This window comes from Brienomyrus brachyistius, chromosome 13, assembly GCF_023856365.1.
Source record: "Brienomyrus brachyistius isolate T26 chromosome 13, BBRACH_0.4, whole genome shotgun sequence".
Lineage (NCBI taxonomy): Eukaryota > Metazoa > Chordata > Actinopteri > Osteoglossiformes > Mormyridae > Brienomyrus > Brienomyrus brachyistius.
In genome coordinates this window covers 23,600,938-23,622,027 of record NC_064545.1, presented here as the reverse complement: position 1 = coordinate 23,622,027, position 21,090 = coordinate 23,600,938, and the positions used below count along the sequence as shown (strand labels likewise).

Sequence of the window (21,090 nt, the reverse complement as noted above, 5' to 3'; positions counted from 1 at the left end):
TACTAAAACTGAATTATAAGAGAGATGGAAAGTACGATATTTAATCAAGATGGGCACTTTTTAAAAAAAAATTATAAATCACAAATCCATTTAGCGGGGAGACTGGATGATGGAATGGGGATTTTATTTTACCTTCTGGATACAACAGGCCTGCAGAGAAGAGCAAACATCCTATGCTTCTGTTTCTGTTGTAATAAAACTGAGGGGAAAACTATGACAGCCGCCATGTAACCGTCTGTCTCTTCAGCTCCTCTCTCGCAGAAATCAGAAGCTTTGTATCTGTAACAATTAATACTCGATCACTGGTGTGCAAACGGGTAATGCCATGTGACCTAAACCCAGAACATCCGCACGGTCCCCCATCCCACATGCAATGGCTCTTTACGTATCTACCTTGCGATTTCCAGCAATGAACAGCGGACAGAGGGCACACAAATGAGGAAACAGAGAGACGTGGCCCCTTTGAGAACAGAAGGCCGAAGAACCTTCTAGTAGCATTGAAATGCCTCATGAAGGACTAAGGCCGGCCTCTGAAAATCACAGCAAAGCACTTGTCCTCCATATCTACCCATAACCAAGCCGAAAGCTGAGGCCAGTGATAATCAGCGGGATTTCATTAAAGGGGGGGTCGCTCATGGGTTCAACGCAGCCGTTCACCCTGAGTTGCTCTGATCTCCGTTATTCTGCCCCCCCACAGGCCTGTACTTTCGATCTGATGTTCATGTGTCAATTTCATGAACTGATCATTCAGGAGCACATGACTGGCATAGCCTTGATACTGCTGTCAGAGAAATCACAGAGTACAAGCGGGACTGGTGATGCAACTGGGGGAAAACGAAATCTGATTAAAATACAATAAAAAACAAACAAATCAATAGAGGCGGAGTCTCAGAAAGCAGCCTTCTGCTGTCAGCGTACTTAGCCCAGGCTAAGTCAACAAACCGACATTTTTCTTCATCTGGGTCTATTGCAGAGAAGCTGTTTCCAGTTCGATGGCTGGAAACTAGAAGTGGAACTCGTGCCCTATCTGGAAGACACATGACACTGGAGCAAGGCTATGTACAATTTAGCGGGAGTGTTTTTTTGACCTTTAACATTCAGAATGAGCGGAAGATATGGGAGCTGGGGATTTTTTTTGTGACCTGTACGTTTGGTGCACATTCACACACTTGGAGTTGCCTGGTGGATCCACAGTGATAACATGGCCGCTACGAAACGGCCCGAGGAGATGAAGGGGTGACAGCACAGTCATCCGTTCTCCCGTCTTTAGACAAAGCTTTGGTGCGGATGAATAAAGCATGAAAACTGCCTCGGCAGAAGATCTGCCATCCAAGACGCCACCCCCCTCCCCGCTCACATGAATGTCATGTCAATGGCCGCTTGGATTCCTTTGTTCACTTCCTGTGTGTTTCCACAGAAATATCCTTGAACGGAGAAAGCGAAGCAGGGAGCAATGAAAGAGACTGAGGGCGTGCAGGAGAACGGGCAGGCGAAGCTAATCTTGCCGCCATGGCAACCCTCACGTTTACCTTGAACTTGGGTGAGGCGACACTGAGAGAAAACAAGCAAAGGAAAGAGAAAAATAGAGGCAAAGGTGCCAGGAGAAAGCAGCGTGTATAAGCAGTGAGCAAGAGAAGAGAGTTAAAGCAGAGGGTAAGAGAAGAGAGTTAAGGCAGAGTTTAAGAGAAGAGAGTTAATGCAGAGTTTAAGAGAAAAGAGTTAATGCAGAGTGTAAGAGAAGAGAGTTAATGCAGAGTGTAAGAGAAGAGAGTTAATGCAGAGTATAAGAGAAGAGAGTTAATGCAGAGTGTAAGAGAAGAGAGTTAATTCAGAGGGTAAGAGAAGAGAGTTAATTCAGAGTGTAAGAGAAGAGAGTTAATGCAGAGTGTAAGAGAAGAGAGTTAATGCAGAGTGTAAGAGAAGAGAGTTAATGCAGAGTGTAAGAGAAGAGAGTTAATTCAGAGTCTGAGAGAAGAGAGTTAATTCAGAGGGTAAGAGAAGAGAGTTAATTCAGAGGGTAAGAAAAGAGAGTTAATTCAGAGTGTAAGAGAAGAGTACTAAAGAAGCGTGCAAGAGTTAACAGTATGAGAAAAGTTAAAGCAGAGTGTAACAGTATAATAAAAGCAGAGAATTACAAGCATTAGAAGCAGAAAGTAATACAGTGTTAAAGCAGAGCGTAAGAAAAGATTGTTGAGTGTTAAAGCAGTGCATGAGTACAGAGTATTAAGGTAGGTTATAAAAGAAGAGCCTTAAATTAGAGTGTAAGAGAAGAGCATTAAAGCAGAACATAAGGTAAGAGTGTGTAAAGGTGGATTAAGGTGGAGATTTGCTGGAGTGCAGTTTCAGGAATCATTAAAGTTAATGTGATCCGATGTAAAGTCCACACGCTGATGGGTAAATGGGTGTGCGTGCGGGAGGACTGACAAGCCCGGGTCAGCTCTGTCAGGGGCAGGAACTGCAGCTGCGTCCTCTACGGCTGCAGAGCTTCTAAACAGATTTCTGAAGTAGGAGGAAAGGTGAGACAAGGAGAGAAAGAGAGAGAGATGCACATCTCCATGCCCCCCTCCCCCGCATTCCCATCGACTGTCACACACTCTCTCACACTCCATTTCTATCCCACTCTTTCATTTCACTCCATTTTAAAAAGAGCTTTGTCGGTATGACTATTTGCAATTGTCATCAAAGCTCTTTATGGGAACACGCTGTCTCTCTCCGACAAGGTCGCACAATTACAAGCAGAAAGGCAGACAGCCCACACACACACACACACACACACACACACACACACACACACACACACCACTACGGGTGCAAACACAGAGCTTGACACTAAATTACAGCGGTAAGAACGTCAAAATATCAGCCTTCTTCTAACATGTGGCATATCCAAAGGACCATGAAGTGATTCGGGTCAGAATCCGCCAGGATGATGCCAATAAAATATGCGCTTTGTAACAGAGGAATGATGCTCAAAAATCCACCGTGGGCAGGATCAGCACCAGCTGGCTGCCCCCAGCGAGCGGGTCGGTCCATTCAGTGGCAGCTCACTGGAAGCTGGCCGCCTCCAGGGTTAGGAAACACTACCAGCACACGAAAAGCCCGGCAGGAAGTAGCCACAGTCTAGGGTACCATAAGGCTAAACCCTGAATGCTTTTTGTGCACACGTGCGCTTACATCCTCTATCCAAAAATAAAACAGTGAAAGATAATATCAAACGAAAAAGAAGGGAATGAAAAAGGAAGACAAGTTCCATCTGTTTCCCTAAACAAACGACCCACTCAGCGACTCTGTTAGGAGGGTAACCTTTTCGGCTGCATTCTCAGTCAGCGTGCACTTTATGAATATATAAAGACAAATATGACCAGCCACTGAGACATGGCTAACGACAGGGCGAGAGACGGAGGGGGGGAGTGGGAGGCGGGGTGGGGCGGACACTTCTTTATTGGATCGTGCCGAGGTCCTGGGGTGTGTCGGACATGTAGGCCCAGTTCTGAGAAGAACACAAACACTCACGCACAGCGCCAGTCGCCGTCTGTCGTGGAGTCACCCCCGCCCAGGAGCTGCTAGAGCATTTGGCGCCAGGTTGGGGGGCGGGTCTTGATGGCGTGTCGTCCTTCTCTACATCACTGCGTCTTTGTCCTGGTGAGGATGACGCCTGGGAGTACGGCCAAAAGTGGCACATTTTACCTGCCATTAAAAGAGACATGATGCTTCAGAACTGATCCCATGCGCCCCCCCCCCCCCCCACGTCCAGTAGGGGCACAATGAGCAGGGCAGTCCTGAAGGTGTTTTCTCATCGGTCAAGGCTGAAAGACAAACTGCACTCATTCCCAACCGCAGGAAAGCAGCATCCCAGCTTTCCGTATCACACTTGGATTTCCACAACAATGGTAGGGAATTACAAGGAAGTTCAGCACTATCAGACGAACGATGCAGCATTTCCATTTGTCACTGTTTGTTTGCTTTAAAGGCTTTTGTGCAGGGAAATGTGTCATCCTCAAAATGTCTGGCCTTCGGCAAGTTGTGTTGAAGGATTCGCCCGTGGCTGTGGAGTGCAAAGTGAAGTCTGTCTGTCTGTCTGTCTGCCTGCCTGCCTGCCTGCCTGCCTGCCTGCCTGCCTGCCTGCCTGCCTGCCTGCCTGCCCCGAGGCCACTCAGGGTTAACAGGATCTTATTAAGGAAATCAGCGCTGGGGGCAGATCCCTGAGTATGCAGTCGAATGAGTTGGAGTAGGCTTGTAGAAATGCACGTCAGGGGACGATGCAGGAACTGTTGATTCTGATTATTTCTGGCATGTTGGAGATCTTGGTGTCTGGTTTGAAGACGGGAGAGTCTCGGAGTTTTGGCTCATCAATTCAGGCTCCCCTTCATCCAATATTCAACCACAGCCCTTGGTCAAATTTTACAATGACAAAACGACTTCAGGAGGAGACACTCCATCACCAGCAGAGTGGATCCTGACGACACAAATGACTCTTCTCCAAAGCGGGCACTGTGTGCGTTAAGCACCGATTAGCGTGGAGTTATAGACGGGAAAACGCAGTAAAGATGTAAATGATTAGGCTCTGCACAGCGGGGAAAGATAAATCTCACGCAAGCATAAAATTGGACTGTTGTGGCTTTGGTGTTATAACATGAACACAGTTATGCTCACATACATAATGTTCATTACAGGCTGTTAAATTTCGCACCTGCTTTGTTTGTAGATCTGCATTTTCGAATTAATGTCAGTCACTGGACCCTACTGTATGCCGAAGAAAATTATATAATTATGCCAATTATGTGCTTGTGATTAGCTGGGCTAGCTGTGTCATTAAGCTGAGCAAATGCCTGACGATCCTGCAACACCTGGAGGCTGAGCTGGGGCATCTCACCCCAGGGGGGAAAATGGTGTGCCCCCCCCCCCCCCCCCCCCCCCCCCACCCCCCCCTACACCACCATCACCATTGCAGAGGAATCATCTTCCAAAGCAAACAGGTCCAGGATGGAGGTAGCATTTGCTTTGGGTGGGATGAGGAAGAAGAAAGTGACCAATGGTTTTAAAAAAATAAAATAAAAAAATGAATTGAAGGTGGGAGAAATGAGGCGTATTCTTACAGGGGGTGGAAAAAGTTATATTTTAGGGGCAAACGTCATTCCAGTGTGTGCACATCCTTTTGAGATGTGCAGGACTTTGGGCACAGATGCCGCTACCTGGTGTGACACATTTTTTCACATTTTGCACTTAACCAAAAGTGGACTTTTTAAGGATCAAGCATCGTTCTGGATCCATGCCCTTAACAGGGAAGCTACTACACACCAGCCCGGTGTCAAAGGGTCACGCGTTCGGCGTTCTTTCCTGGGCCGTGAGATGCAGATGACGCTTTAAATCGTGGGAGCTTCTCCAGCCCAGCCATGAGGTTGCTGTCAAAGCAGCGCACGGCGTGAGGAATGGCTTTGCTTACAATTGTTGCGCGACACGTCAAGTGTAAAGGGAACATCTGGGTTTTCCTCGCCGTTTACCGTCCTCGTCACGCGCGCCGTAGCCGTCAAACGAAGAAGCAGATGACAGACGGGATCCTGAGGCTTCTGCTCTCTGATGAACCAGAGCGATGCCTGCAGCTAAAGCGTACCACCCCACAGTCACCTGGGAGGCGGGAGCCAAGCCGTTGCCATGGTCACCGGATAGGCTCTGTCATTTCCAAGCAACTTCGCCTCAAATAGAATCAGACGGAACAAATCAAAACGGGAGGTTTTTAATGAACATTTTGATGATCATATGATTAATATTTATAGAAGTGCGTCTTAAACCAAGCAGAGTATTAGGGCCCTGTGAGAAAAACTGGAAGAAATAAAAACAGTTTTTTAAATTAAAAAATGCACTAATATACATAGGGGGAAAAAATCACAATGATTCTATGAATAAAGTCACAAAGTCTGTGAAAATGTGAGCTTACAAAATTCTGCCCCTATAATTAAAGAGCACAAATATGTCGTAATTAAAAACCAGCTAATTTGTTTGTGTAACAGTGGCACCTAATAAACTCATGTTTATTAAGAATAAATAACAATGAATGAAAAGAAAAACGATCTAAAATTTACACTAAAATATGGTGAACACATAATTCAGCCGGTGCCCCCGGCCCAGAAAAGCCGGACCATATTGCTGGTTAATCCCCCACCCTCCCCTTGGAGACACGGCGGCTCCCAGCGTGAGGCCGAGTTTGAAATAACATGGAGCAGGCAGTGCGGTGCTGTGCTGTGCGCAGGATTGATCTGTGAGTGGTTCTGGGGGAAATGGGATGAGCCCAAACTGCATGCCGGTGTTTCGCAAACACGCGGGCAGCATCCCTACCCCCAGCTTCCCCGCACCTCCAGCCAGCTCCGGTCCTCCGTAAGAGGATGTGTTCGCCTGTCTCTGGCTCCAATCTCCTGTCTCCCAGTGTGTCCTTGGCTGCCATGGACACGCCACATCGAAGGCCCCCCCTTCCCAAGTCCTCGAGATTAAATCTAACCTCCTATTTGATAGCCCTCCTATCCAAAATGCTCCATCAGACTCCCTACCTCCTCTGGGGGGGAACCCAGGTCAAAACACTGGTCCCTCTTGGCCTGGCTCTCCCACACCGTTTGACCAAGTTCTAGAAACAGGAACGCACACACACACACACACACACACACACACACACACGCAAACATACTCACACAGACGTGCTTCAAATGCACTGGGCAATTACTGGAGAAACACTGCACAGCGCTGGAAGAGAATATGATTATTTCAGCAGCATATAAACGCGATGAGGGCTGACCTGACACAAAGCATACAGCACCTGCCTACAGTAACATAGCATAGTTCACTAAACATCCCGCTCAAGGGGATGGCGCACGTGTGTGTGAGCCTGTGTGTGTGTGAGCCTGTGTGTGTGTGTGAGAGAGAGAGAAAGTATAATACGAAGTCACCCAAAACAGAAGTGGATAGACATCTTTGTTGTCACCATGTCATGGGGACGCGCCGATCCACCTCCGAAGGTGTCAGCGTACATTATTCAGCGAGCATCTAACACAGACAGGCGCAGACAGCATTGAAACCCGACGCGGTTTCAACATCAATTTAAAAGTATTTCATGACCCCAACTCAGTCTGAAGAAGCTGCATACACACAAAAAAGCAAACGTTGATTATTGTCTTTGTTTTAGTGCAGAAGACCAGGACAGGGAGAGGAGCAGAGAGTCAGCGAGCATCATGGGAGAGACAGGGGGCGACCCTGTGCCTCCGCACAGAGACCGGGCTGCCTCCCTAATATATTCCTGACTCAAGGCTTTCGACGCGATTCTGCCCTTGCGGCAGTGTTTCCACAGAACTGCCCTGCCAATCACCCGGCAGCATTTATGCAGATTGGATTCTGGGAAAAAAAACAAAACATGCTGTAGCAGCCAAAAATGTATTCGGTGGTAAACGGCGTCTGCGTCTCCTGTAAGGGGCTGGGAGACGCCCCTCAGCTTTCAAGCTGCGCTTCGCTCTAACATCATTAACGGCCGAGCGTGAGGGACGGCTGCAAGGGTGTGTGGGGGGGGAGTTGGGGAATAAATATGGACAATTAGCTTTGTACGTGTCCACTTCTCATCGGAACGTCATACCGAAAAATCCAGCGTTCGTCCGAGTCTTGACAGAATGACAAGCGAGGAGGGGTTCAAGGGCACCCCGCGGAACATGACCTCTGATGCTCAGTCACACACACACAGACACACACACAGATACACACACACACACACGCCCATGGACTCATGCACACACCACGCCTGCACGCCTGAACTCAAGACTGCTGACTCTGCAAATCAATTTTTTTGGATCAACTTTACCACCAGCGATATTTCCAGGACTGGGCAGGAGGTCATTCACGTTTTTGACACCATATAAAAAAAAGGGTTCTTGTCTCTTACACCACAGACACTGCCAGCCTTGACCCAAAAAGCCGAACATCACACACAGAAAGTGGGCGTCATATACAGTACCAGTCAAAAGTTTGGACACATCTACCCACTGAAAAGTTTATTTGTACTATCCTATATATCGGTGTTTCACAGTTTGGTCATTGGGGACCCACAGTTCATCCACGTTTTTGCTCCCTCCCAGCTCCCTGCTCAGTCCTAGTTTTTGCTTCCTCCCAGGAGTTGGGAAGCGCAAAATTGCAGAAAATCTCTGGATCCCTGAGGGCCAGATTGGGAAACATTGCTCTACATTTCAGAATAATTATAAAGACACTGAAACTATAAAATGACTCATATTGAGCTATGCACTTACCAAAAAAGTAGGGGAGGGGCAGCTCTGAGCAGGAGAGTGATCCCACCGTTGGGCCCTTGAGCAAGGCCCTTAACCCCAGATGCTTTCCCAGGTGTCTTGACGGAGTTTCCACACTCATTGACTGCTTTTCCTTCACTCTCTGCTCATATTCATCCAAAACCATTTATCCTGGGTTTGACTCAGATGGCCAGGTCATGTGATATGACACCGTTGCTCTCATCTGTAGGCAGCTTGGTGTGTCCAAACTCTTAACTGGAACTGTACATTCAGAGAAAATGTGGCTGCAGGGTGGGGGGGGCTAGTACCCCCATAAGTACCCTAACACACTCCCCATTTATGTATGCACCACATTTTCTGACACTTTGGACCTTTGCTTGAACACTGAAAGACAAAAAGAATAAAAGTCCCACCTTTCTCTGGGGCCAGGCTGCGTCACTGAACAACACAGACACAGCTCATTATCATGGGGGGGTGCGATTCGGGGGGGGGGGGGAGTGTCAGGCAGTCAAGTGGTCAACCGTACAGAGTGCATCTTATTTTACATTAGCACTGGAGACAGAGATGGGGACATGGGCAGGTCACGCGGGACTGAGTGACCAATCAGACAGTCGGGGTCACGTTCCTCATGTGAGGAGGGGGGAGTCACCTGGGAGTCACCGGTAAGGCGGGAAGGGGGGGTGGCTGCAGGATGAGAGGATGGAAGAGAGGAAGGAGTGGAGCTGAGCGGGGGAGGCGATTTCAGCGGGATGGAATGAGCGGAAAATGATATGGAGAGTGGAGAGGAGAAGAGGGGGCCAGGGGAAATTGGAAGGGGAAAGCCGTGATGGGGGGGGCAGCAGGCTCTGATGAGCAAGAAGGTCTCCAGGGGTCCCGGGGGGCTGCAGGAGTGCCCACCAGCGTGGAGGAGCATGCCTGGGCTCGCCGCCTCCCCCCCATCTCACCACCTCCCTGTGGTTCCCAGGCAGACCCCAACCTCAGCCAGGCCTCTCATATGCGCTTAGTTTCTCTGCTCCGTCTTAAATTCGAAGCGATGGTTATCAGATCCGCACAGCCGGCCCTTTAACCGGAGCAAATCGGGTCGCAGGTCCGGTGGCGCGTCGGCACTCACTTCTCATGCTGGGAAAGCGTTTGCCTCATGCTGTCAGCTCTGAGGCCGTCAGCCCCACCATCACGGGTCCTGTCAGCAGGACGGTGGAGCTCTTTGACAGCACCCGGGCTCTGTGCATACTAAACAGGGCGCATTCTCACAGCCCTGGCCTGCCACCCCCCCCCGCTTCTTCCTGCCTCCTGCCCCTATGGGAATGCGCCTGCTCCGCCAGCCTACATGAAGCTGACCATCACATCCTTTGGCAATTCAGATCTCCTGGATGGGTCACCTGGTCTGAGCTCCATCGGGAAACCCGACCGTGAAGCAGTGCTGGGCAGAGATGTCGCTCCAGCCCCTGTGCAAATTAGCCAATCACGGCACGGATAGTCCTGTCCGCGGTCCCCCACGGCGACGCCCCCTCCAAAAGCAGCCCATACCGTGACTCTGACACCTTGTGGTTTCAGGTTTACCTCCGGCCCATGTAGTCTTACTGTATGCTGCAGACCAGACGCACCCCCCCCCCAGCAACTCCCAACCCCGCCCCCCCCAGCAGATAAAAGGGACGACTACAGCCGCTAAAAACCATACAGTCTCCTTTGTTTTACCCTTTTATCTGACACTTCTGAGGGTTCGCAGAGACAGAAAAGGCCACGGCGTTGAGATGGGGCAATCTCCAGCTGACCCCCCCCCCGGGTGACAGGTGGAAGAGGGGGGGGGGTCTGGTAATTAACACACCAGCAAAAAATGTGTGCGCATTTGTGAGTGAAGGGCTGGAGAGTGTGGTGCATGTGTATGTGCCTGCATGTGGTTGTGTGTAGGTGTGGGGGGGGGCGAGTGAGGGCGGTCGGGGGTGTGCGGCGGGTTAACACGCGCGGGACCACCGGAGCGCAAGCTGATTTGCATTGTTAAGTGCGAATCAGCATTCGGCTCGCTCCCCCACGCGCCGGCGAGCAGCCTGCGGAACACGTGGAGCCGCCGCCCCAGAGACGCGGCTGCCGCCAGGCGGGTGACATGGGGCTGCCCGCATCCCATTAACACTCACGCATTCGGGTGTCTGGGTGTCAGGGGTGAGGGAGGTTTTAACATGATGAAGAACAACCTTTAACCATCCAGAAGGGATGTGGCGGGGGGGGGGGGGGGGGGGGGGGGTTATTATATTAATATCTCAGTGGAAACAGCAACCAGGCAGGCAGCAAAATATCAGTTTTAAATGTTATTTAATTAACAACCCAAAATTAATGATTTATATGCAACAAATATTTTTATCATTCTTAGGTGAGCAACTGTATTTATGTAATACAACATTAACAGTATTAAATATTATAATACAGTAATAAAATATCCCGAAAAAATGTATGCTTTTGTAAGGCCATAAACTGCCACAGTGATAACAGGATCACTACTATTACCCACCTTTTTTGTTCCAGAATGTTCTTTCTTCTCTTTTAATACAATTTCAGGGGAAAAAAAATCCCTTTCTGTAAAAACACAAACACATCGACTCATTTATTACTTGGTTCCACAGGGGAAATCTCTGCTGCACCCCCACCCCACCCCCCCACTTTCTAACTTCGAAATACACACATACGCACACACACCCGCACACACATCAGCACACACATGCACACACAATCGCACTGAAGCACAGTCAGGCAGGGTGGGATTAGCCCGTCCTAAAGTGTACTCAGATTTGCAGGCAATTATGAGGGATTTACTCGCCTCAGTCGGATACCTGTGCCTCATATTGCTGAAGGTGCACAGGTAAGCCACACAGCTTCTCCCCAGAGACACCATTGGACCAGATAATCACAGCTAAACTACTCCCGGAGAGAAGGATATTCTCTGCCGTGACTCTGCCTTATGAGTTAGGTTGAAGATTTCCATCCCGCTCGTTTAGAAGCTACCATCTTTGTCAACACTCTCTGATCTTCCGGCCCAGCGTGAGAACATAGATGTGAAGTTGAAATGGCCTTCAGGAGAGCGAATCGCAATGGCTAATGCAGGGCAGGGTGTCAGTTTAGCCTCGGACGTCTGTGGTGCTGCTGCTCCAATCTACCTCCAGCTCAATCCATCCTGTCTGCACCTGCTAGGATTGAAATCCAGTCGTGAGAAACCTCCTACACCTTACAAGCACTGAGCTACTTCAGTACCCAAAACAACCAGGCCTAAAAGCTGCCGTCTGAAATATTACACATTTGTAAAACCTGGGACCTGAAAATGAATCAGTGACACATCTCTTGGCAGCAAAGATTTACACCGTAAAGCCTGAGAGACTTAAGAGACGGTGAAGAAGCAGGCAGAGAAGGAATAAGAGCAGAGTGAGGTGCTGGACGACTGACCTGAGCATCCATAGAAAAGCTACGGAGATCAGGCTCAGAATTAAGTAAAATCAGATCCATCACCACAAGAAAATGCACATGCACGCACACACACACACACACACACACACACACATTATTCTTCTTCTTCTTCTTCTTCTTATTATTATTATTATTATTATTATTATTAATAATAATAACACACAAATAAACAAAAGTTTATTTTTTCCTTGCACACCGAAAAAAACAGAAGCGGCCTGGCTCAAAGCGTATGCATCGAGTCACAGTGCCACTAATCAGGAACGGAAACGGCGGGTAATTTGCTGTCAAGCTGTCAAGAGACGTGCAAAAAATAAAAAAAGAAAGAAAAGGAGGGGAAAGAAAAGGAGGAAAATGGGAGCCGTGGCTCGGCGTCCCTAAGAAGGAGCAGAGCGGCGGATGACGGCGCGGGGCCATTAAGGCGCCCTTTGCTTGCCTTGCTGGTGCCTTGTGTGGCTCGCTCTGTATTTCTCTGTAAACAAGGTAAAATGGCCCCGTGCTGCCTGCAGGAGTATATATATCAGCTACGGGGCTCACCGAGGCCTGGGACCTAGGGCCAGCAGCCGGGGCGGGGGGGGGGGGGGGGGGGGGGGCTCGCGAGGAGGCTCGCAGAGAGGAAGAGAGAGAGGTGCAGACACAAAGAGGGAGACAGGCAGAGAGGAAGAGAGAGAGGTGCAGACACAAAGAGGGAGACAGGCAGAGAGGAAGAGAGAGAGGTGCAGACACAAAGAGGGAGACAGGCAGAGAGAAGGAGAGAGAGGTGCAGAGACAGAGACAGGCAGAGAGGAGGAGAGAGGTGCAGAGACAGAGAGGGAGACAGGCAGAGAGGAGAGAGAGAGGTGCAGACACAAAGAGGGAGACAGGCAGAGAGGAGAGAGAGAGGTGCAGACACAAAGAGGGAGACAGGCAGAGAGGAAGAGAGAGAGGTGCAGACACAAAGAGGGAGACAGGCAGAGAGGAGAGAGAGAGGTGCAGACACAAAGAGGGAGACAGGCAGAGAGGAAGAGAGAGAGGTGCAGAGACAGAGACAGGCAGAGAGGAGGAGAGAGAGGTGCAGACACAAAGAGGGAGACAGGCAGAGAGGAAGAGAGAGAGGTGCAGAGACAGAGAGGGAGACAGGCAGAGAGGAAGAGAGAGAGGTGCAGAGACAGAGAGGGAGACAGGCAGAGAGGAAGAGAGAGAGGTGCAGAGACAGAGAGGGAGACAGGCAGAGAGAAGGAGAGAGAGGAGCAGAGACAGAGAGGGAGACAGGCAGAGAGGAGGAGAGAGAGGTGCAGAGACAAAGAGGGAGACAGGCAGAGAGGAGGAGAGAGAGGTGCAGACACAAAGAGGGAGACAGGCAGAGAGGAAGAGAGAGAGGTGCAGAGACAAAGAGGGAGACAGGCAGAGAGGAGAGAGAGAGGTACAGAGACAGAGAGGGAGACAGGCAGAGAGGAAGAGTGAGAGGTGCAGACACAAAGAGGGAGACAGGCAGAGAGGAAGAGAGAGAGGTGCAGACACAAAGAGGGAGACAGGCAGAGAGGAAGAGAGAGAGGTGCAGACACAAAGAGGGAAACAGGCAGAGAGAAGGAGAGAGAGGTGCAGAGACAGAGACAGGCAGAGAGGAGGAGAGAGAGGTGCAGAGACAGAGAGGGAGACAGGCAGAGAGGAAGAGAGAGAGGTGCAGACACAAAGAGGGAGACAGGCAGAGAGGAGAGAGAGAGGTGCAGACACAAAGAGGGAGACAGGCAGAGAGGAAGAGAGAGAGGTGCAGACACAAAGAGGGAGACAGGCAGAGGAAGAGAGAGGTGCAGACACAAAGAGGGAGACAGGCAGAGAGGAAGAGAGAGAGGTGCAGAGACAGAGAGGGAGACAGGCAGAGAGGAAGAGAGAGAGGTGCAGAGACAGAGAGGGAGACAGGCAGAGAGGAAGAGAGAGAGGTGCAGAGACAGAGAGGGAGACAGGCAGAGAGAAGGAGAGAGAGGAGCAGAGACAGAGAGGGAGACAGGCAGAGAGGAGGAGAGAGAGGTGCAGAGACAAAGAGGGAGACAGGCAGAGAGGAGGAGAGAGAGGTGCAGACACAAAGAGGGAGACAGGCAGAGAGGAAGAGAGAGAGGTGCAGAGACAGAGAGGGAGACAGGCAGAGAGAATGAGAGAGAGGAGCAGAGACAGAGAGGGAGACAGGCAGAGAGGAGGAGAGAGAGGAGCAGAGACAGAGAGGGAGACAGGCAGAGAGGAAGAGAGAGAGGTGCAGAGACAGAGAGGGAGACAGGCAGAGAGAAGGAGAGAGAGGAGCAGAGACAGAGAGGGAGACAGGCAGAGAGGAGGAGAGAGAGGAGCAGAGACAGAGAGGGAGACAGGCAGAGAGGAGGAGAGAGAGGAGCAGAGACAGAGAGGGAGACAGGCAGAGAGGAAGAGAGAGGAGCAGAGACAGAGAGGGAGACAGGCAGAGAGAAGGAGAGAGAGGAGCAGAGACAGAGAGGGAGACAGGCAGAGAGGAAGAGAGAGGAGCAGAGACAGAGAGGGAGACAGGCAGAGAGAAGGAGAGAGAGAAGCAGAGACAGAGAGGGAGACAGGCAGAGAGAAGGAGAGAGAGGAGCAGAGACAGAGAAGGAGACAGGCAGAGAGGAAGAGAGAGAGGTGCAGACACAAAGAGGGAGACAGGCAGAGAGAAGGAGAGAGAGGTGCAGAGACAGAGACAGGCAGAGAGGAGGAGAGAGAGGTGCAGACACAAAGAGGGAGACAGGCAGAGAGGAAGAGAGAGAGGTGCAGACACAAAGAGGGAGACAGGCAGAGAGAAGGAGAGAGAGGTGCAGAGACAGAGACAGGCAGAGAGGAGGAGAGAGAGGTGCAGACACAAAGAGGGAGACAGGCAGAGAGGAAGAGAGAGAGGTGCAGACACAAAGAGGGAGACAGGCAGAGAGGAAGAGAGAGAGGTGCAGACACAAAGAGGGAGACAGGCAGAGAGGAGAGAGAGAGGTGCAGACACAAAGAGGGAGACAGGCAGAGAGGAAGAGAGAGAGGTGCAGACACAAAGAGGGAGACAGGCAGAGGAAGAGAGAGGTGCAGACACAAAGAGGGAGACAGGCAGAGAGGAAGAGAGAGAGGTGCAGAGACAGAGAGGGAGACAGGCAGAGAGGAAGAGAGAGAGGTGCAGAGACAGAGAGGGAGACAGGCAGAGAGGAAGAGAGAGAGGTGCAGAGACAGAGAGCGAGACAGGCAGAGAGAAGGAGAGAGAGGTGCAGAGACAGAGACAGGCAGAGAGGAGGAGAGAGAGGTGCAGACACAAAGAGGGAGACAGGCAGAGAGGAAGAGAGAGAGGTGCAGACACAAAGAGGGAGACAGGCAGAGAGGAAGAGAGAGAGGTGCAGACACAAAGAGGGAGACAGGCAGAGAGGAGGAGAGAGAGGTGCAGACACAAAGAGGGAGACAGGCAGAGAGGAGGAGAGAGAGGTGCAGAGACAGAGAGGGAGACAGGCAGAGAGGAGAGAGAGAGGTGCAGACACAAAGAGGGAGACAGGCAGAGAGGAAGAGAGAGAGGTGCAGACACAAAGAGGGAGACAGGCAGAGGAAGAGAGAGGTGCAGACACAAAGACGGAGACAGGCAGAGAGGAAGAGAGAGAGGTGCAGAGACAGAGAGGGAGACAGGCAGAGAGGAAGAGAGAGAGGTGCAGAGACAGAGAGGGAGACAGGCAGAGAGGAAGAGAGAGAGGTGCAGAGACAGAGAGGGAGACAGGCAGAGAGAAGGAGAGAGAGGTGCAGAGACAGAGACAGGCAGAGAGGAGGAGAGAGAGGTGCAGACACAAAGAGGGAGACAGGCAGAGAGGAAGAGAGAGAGGTGCAGACACAAAGAGGGAGACAGGCAGAGAGGAAGAGAGAGAGGTGCAGAGACAGAGAGGGAGACAGGCAGAGAGGAGGAGAGAGAGGAGCAGAGACAGAGAGGGAGACAGGCAGAGAGGAGGAGAGAGAGGTGCAGAGACAGAGAGGAAGAGAGAGAGGTGCAGAGACAGAGAGGGAGACAGGCAGAGAGGAAGAGAGAGAGGTGCAGAGACAGAGAGGGAGACAGGCAGAGAGGAAGAGAGAGAGGTGCAGAGACAGAGAGGGAGACAGGCAGAGAGAAGGAGAGAGAGGTGCAGAGACAAAGAGGGAGACAGGCAGAGAGGAGGAGAGAGACGTGCAGACACAAAGAGGGAGACAGGCAGAGAGGAGGAGAGAGAGGTGCAGAGACAAAGAGGGAGACAGGCAGAGGAAGAGAGAGAAACAGGCAGAAAGAAACAGAGAGAGAGACAGAGAAAGACGTGGAGAACGAGAGACAGAGAGCTTCAGGTGGGTGAACAGACAAAGCTTAAAAAACACATGGTGGAGCCACCCAGTGCCTTATTACTCATGGCTAAACAGCCTGCATTTAGTGCTTCTCACTCAGGGGCATCATTAAATGCCATGCAGGAGTTTTTGGACAGTAAATGGCTGCACAGGAACAAGATGACCGCGACAGGTCATTACCACAAATGGGTGTCGTAAGCAGGGAAACAGGTGTGACTGGAACAGAGACGGAAGAAGGAGCATTCTGGGTACTGGGAGGGACCGCAGACCAGCTATGGAACCAGTTTGTGGGTTTTTCTCAGTCCCGTTGGCATGAGTTAAAACCTGCCACTAGACTTTAAATATCGTACATGCAAAAGTTTCTTACTTAAATTATACATCACTGGAAGGCGGCAGGACACCCTTTAAGGGACAGCAGGGATAAATGTAGCCTGTATTGGACATCACAGCAGTAACCGTCACAAAAGGGCATTTTAAAAAACCATTGCACCACATTCAGCCTGCTTCTCTCCAAACCGACAAAAAATGTGTGTGTTTTTCCAGCACACTAGGCACCGAACTTCTGGTACTTCAAGAAAGTACTGAATTCGAAAAAATGGTTGTAGTATATTATACGGTTTGGTAATGTGCAATAATACCAACATCGCATGTTATGTACATGTAATTCTTACATCGCTAGTCAGCCTTATTAATAAGGCTTTTTCCTTGCTTTCAGTTCTGTACGGACATTATAGCGCAGGGGGGGTTAAAGTTTTACTGAAATATTTTCACTCTGTTACTCTGTCATGGGAAAAAAACTTGGCAAATTTTGCAATTTTAATTATTATTCCTTTTATAGTTTCCTATATGTGTAAAAATCAGCTTACAGTTTACCTCGGCTGCCATTGCCTGAGCGCTGCATGCGATCTCCGCGACAATCCTAATTATTTTCATCCTTGCTGCTTAAATCACTCGAAGACGGGCTTGGGTTTTGTTTTACGAAAACCTCAATATTCATTACAACAAAATCACATCACTAGGGCAGCATGCTAAGCATACGGTGTATTAGTATATTCCAGTAAATACTTTTTAATTTCTTATCATGCCATCCAGATCTTTTGTTGTATCTGTTCTTATGACCAAATATATATATATTTTTGTTAACTTTGTTTATCATCATTTTCTGAGTCCGCAACTGTTTTCAGGGTGTCGTTTGTGTTGCGTTTCAACGCCAGGATATTTGCATAACCAAATTGACTAAGAAACCACCCCAAAAGTAACGAAGTACCAAAGAAGTACCCCAGCTGGTTTGGCACTTTAGGCAAAAGTCAAAGGAAAAGCAAAAGTGCCAAAAGTGCCAAAAGTACCAAAAGTACCAAAAGTGCGCTACGTGGTGGAAAAGCATCCTTTCTCTTTTGAGAAGTCAGGGACAGCCAGTACCTGGAGAAATTGGCGGTTAAGGGCCTCGCCCAGGGTAAAATTACCATGCCGCCCCCGGGACTTGAACCAGCAAGCTTCTGATCATACGCACAGAACCCGAACCCACTGAGCCACACAGGCAGCCAGCTAAACTCAGCGAGGATTAACCAAGGTCTACAGGGGAAAATGGGTCACAGAAGGATGGAGAGTCCATTGTTTCCCAGCATGCACTGCTCCTGTACGAGTTCCATAGAGTCTCACAGCTTCTTCTCATCGCATACATACTGCAGCGCATTGCTATGCTAACGCATGATTTACAGCGGCGCATTTCTCTGTTAAAGGCCTCGCGTACAAACAAACTGCCCAGAGCATATGTCCCACCACCCTAGCCGAGGCCCAGGAGCCAGAGGTCCTGGACCATTCGGGGTCAAAGAGTGTCTGATCGCTTGTACAGAAAGGCCCAGCCGTCTCCCAAAGCGCACTAATTGCTTCCCGTCAGCTTTCATTGGTTCATTTACTTTTTATTTTAAATGTCAGCGCTCCCAGGAGTCGTCGTGTAGTTCAAAAACCCTTGAAAGCGGCTAATCTGAGATGGACCGGCCCTGCTCGCCACGCCGGGACACTGTCCGGGCAGCAGACCCCTCCAGGCGTTGCCTCGCCCCGCGAAGGTCAGCGCAGGCCTGGGGCTGGAGTCTGGTTTTAGAAACAGCCTCGTCACCCGTGGACAGAACACGCAATCAGTGGGCAGGCGACGTAATGGTCGGCATCCCCACAAGAACGTGGAGTTTGAGGGAACAGAAGCGAAAGGTCCATTGCTACAAGACAAAGGGCCAGCATGATAAACATTAGGGGAACGATGCCTGCATTCCTTTGTGTCTAAGTTTTGCTGGGTTGGTTACCTCTACATTAGCAGGAATACTAACTAACGGCAGGTTTTATTAAAAATGAAATAAATGTCACGCACATACGAACCCACAGGGCGGCAGCGATGAGTCCATAAATACTGGCCCAGGTAGAGCACTGGTGAACGGAGCTGTATGTTTCCCTTTTAACACCAATTCTACATGAGGGATGAATCATTTCACGACTCAACTCCTTGTTTCACTTCCAGGAATGCATGTAAGGAATTCTGAGCTTCCATCTGCCAAGTGCAACATAACAACTGTTTGGGCAGACAAAACCAACAGGCTACCAAAGACACTTTTAAAATACTGTTTATTTGGAATTCATTTCTGCTGGCTTGTTTATACAGTATGGCCTATGCCAACAAATACAGCAAATAAAATATATGTACACACCCACTCTGTATATTTTTACTCACCTTTATCTTTTCATCACACAGCCATGTCTTGGATGGAGGATACAGGCCTCATACAGTCAGTACTGCAGAGGGTCAGGGATACAGGTCTCATACAGTCAGTTCTGCAGAGGGTCGGGAATACAGGTCTCATACAGTCAGTTCTGCAGAGGGTCGGGGATACAAGCCTCACGCAGTCAGTACTGCAGAGGGTCGGGGATACAAGCCTCATGCAATCAGTTCTGCAGAGGGTCGGGAATACAGGTCTCATACAGTCAGTTCTGCAGAGGGTCGGGGATACAAGCCTCACGCAGTCAGTACTGCAGAGGGTCGGGGATACAAGCCTCATGCAGTCAGTACTGCAGAGGGTCGGGGATACAGGCCTCATACAGTCAGTACTGCAGAGGGTCGGGGATACAGGCCTCATACAGTCAGTTCTGCAGAGGGTCGGGGATACAGGCCTCATACAGTCAGTACTGCAGAGGGTCGGAATACAGGCCTCATACAGTCAGTTCTGCAGAGGGTCGGGGATACAGGCCTCATACAGTCAGTACTGCAGAGGGTCGGGGATACAAGCCTCATACAGTCAGTACTGCAGAGAGTCGGGGATACAGGCCTCATACAGTCAGTTCTGCAGAGGGTCGGGGATACAGGTCTCATACAGTCAGTTCTGCAGAGGGTCAGGGATACAGGCCTCATACAGTCAGTTCTGCAGAGGGTCGGGGATACAGGCCTCATACAGTCAGTACTGCAGAGGGTCGGGGATACAGGCCTCATACAGTCAGTACTGCAGAGGGTCGGAATACAGGTCTCATACAGTCAGTTCTGCAGAGGGTCGGGGATACAGGCCTCATACAGTCAGTTCTGCAGAGGGTTGGGGATATAGGCCTCATACAGTCAGTACTGCAGAGGGTCGGAATACAGGCCTCATACAGTCAGTTCTGCAGAGGGTCGGGATACAGGCCTCATACAGTCAGTACTGCAGAGGATCGGGATACAGGCCTCATAAAGTCAGTACTGCAGAGGGTCAGAATACAGGCCTCATACAGTCAGTTCTGCAGAGGGTTGGGGATACAGGCCTCATACAGTCAGTACTGCAGAGGGTCGGAATACAGGCCTCATACAGTCAGTACTGCAGAGGATCGGGATACAGGCCTCATACAGTCAGTACTGCAGCATTACTTTTAATGCTCTGGCATCAGCGCTGTCTTCTTTGAAGGGGCCTAAGGTCCCTTCCAACACGTCCACACCTCTGATTCGACCGTTAAGTACAATGCTTAAAGTTTCTATTTATTCAACAGTAAAGCGCCAACCTTTGCCAACCTGAAATGGTTTCGCAGTCTCTGTACAGGCCTGGCAGCACCTTTCCAGACTGTTTACAGACAAGGCGGTAGGCAAGTAAGGTGGGAGCTGATCTTTGGGAGGGGGTGAGCTTTCAAGGTCATGTGACCCTGAGGACATCTAGGGGACAATCATACAACCTTGTGATCAGAGGCATGACTCAGAAGAATGAGACATAGGAGGTGGCCCCTCTCACCAAGGCACCAAGGCTCAGTTAACATGCCCGTGGCCCTAAGCACAAGATTTCCCCTCTGGGGCCCCCAGCACACTGGCATCCCATCTATGGCCTCCAGCACAATGGCATCACATGGGCAATTCTCCCTGGGGCCCCCAACACACTGGCATCCCTCCTGGGGCCCCCAGTACACTGGAATCCCGCTTGCGGCCCCCCAGCATACTGGCATCCCCCCTGGGGCCCCCAGCACACTGGCATCCCGCCTTGGGCCCCCAGTACACTGGCATCCTCCCTGGGGGGCCCAGCACATGGGCTTTTCTCCTTGAAGCCCCCAGTACTCAGGCATCCCTCCCAGGGGCCCCCAGCTATCAGTCCAGATCTTCGCCATGAGTCCAAGCTGAAGATTTCGAACCCTGACAGTTTTTGAAATTTTATTTGCTTAATAATAAACACTCCCAACAGACATTATCCCAAACCAACCCCCCTCCGTGGCTCAGGCTATATTAGCGCGGCAAAGACCCCAGACATCGATCTCCGGCGATTACGACGAAATCCTCAGCCGGCTCAGCGCACAAATATTTATAAGTGCCATTATGAGACAGACGCGCCCCCCCCACGCACCCCTTCAGCGGTGACAGCACTAAAGCATCGATAATGACATTATCGCGCGGCACCAATAATGCGCTCCTTCCTGACGCACGGCGCGCACAGATGATGAAGGACTCGCTGGCTTTTTTAATAAACACCGCACGCCGGGCACATCTCATAACTGCCTCTGTATCGAGCTGCCGCACCACCGCTGCCAGGAATCACCTCCGACTCGCCGGGAATTTATGTACAAATAATTACTTTTTAAT

General features: G+C 50.3%; 1 protein-coding gene across 4 annotated transcripts in view; it reads right to left on the bottom strand.

Annotated features, from left to right (window-relative positions):
• Positions 1-21,090, bottom strand: part of LOC125706620 (uncharacterized) — a 69,416-nt gene that overhangs the window by 28,154 nt on the left and 20,172 nt on the right. For all 4 annotated transcript variants that reach the window (XR_007382032.1, XM_048973372.1, XM_048973370.1 and 1 more), the window contains exon 2: positions 3,514-3,687. Coding sequence is in view for 3 of the 4 variants with exons in the window: in XM_048973372.1 (XP_048829329.1) it covers positions 3,514-3,682 (169 nt within the window). In the remaining variant the exon portion in view is untranslated. The remainder of the gene's footprint in view (positions 1-3,513; positions 3,688-21,090) is intronic.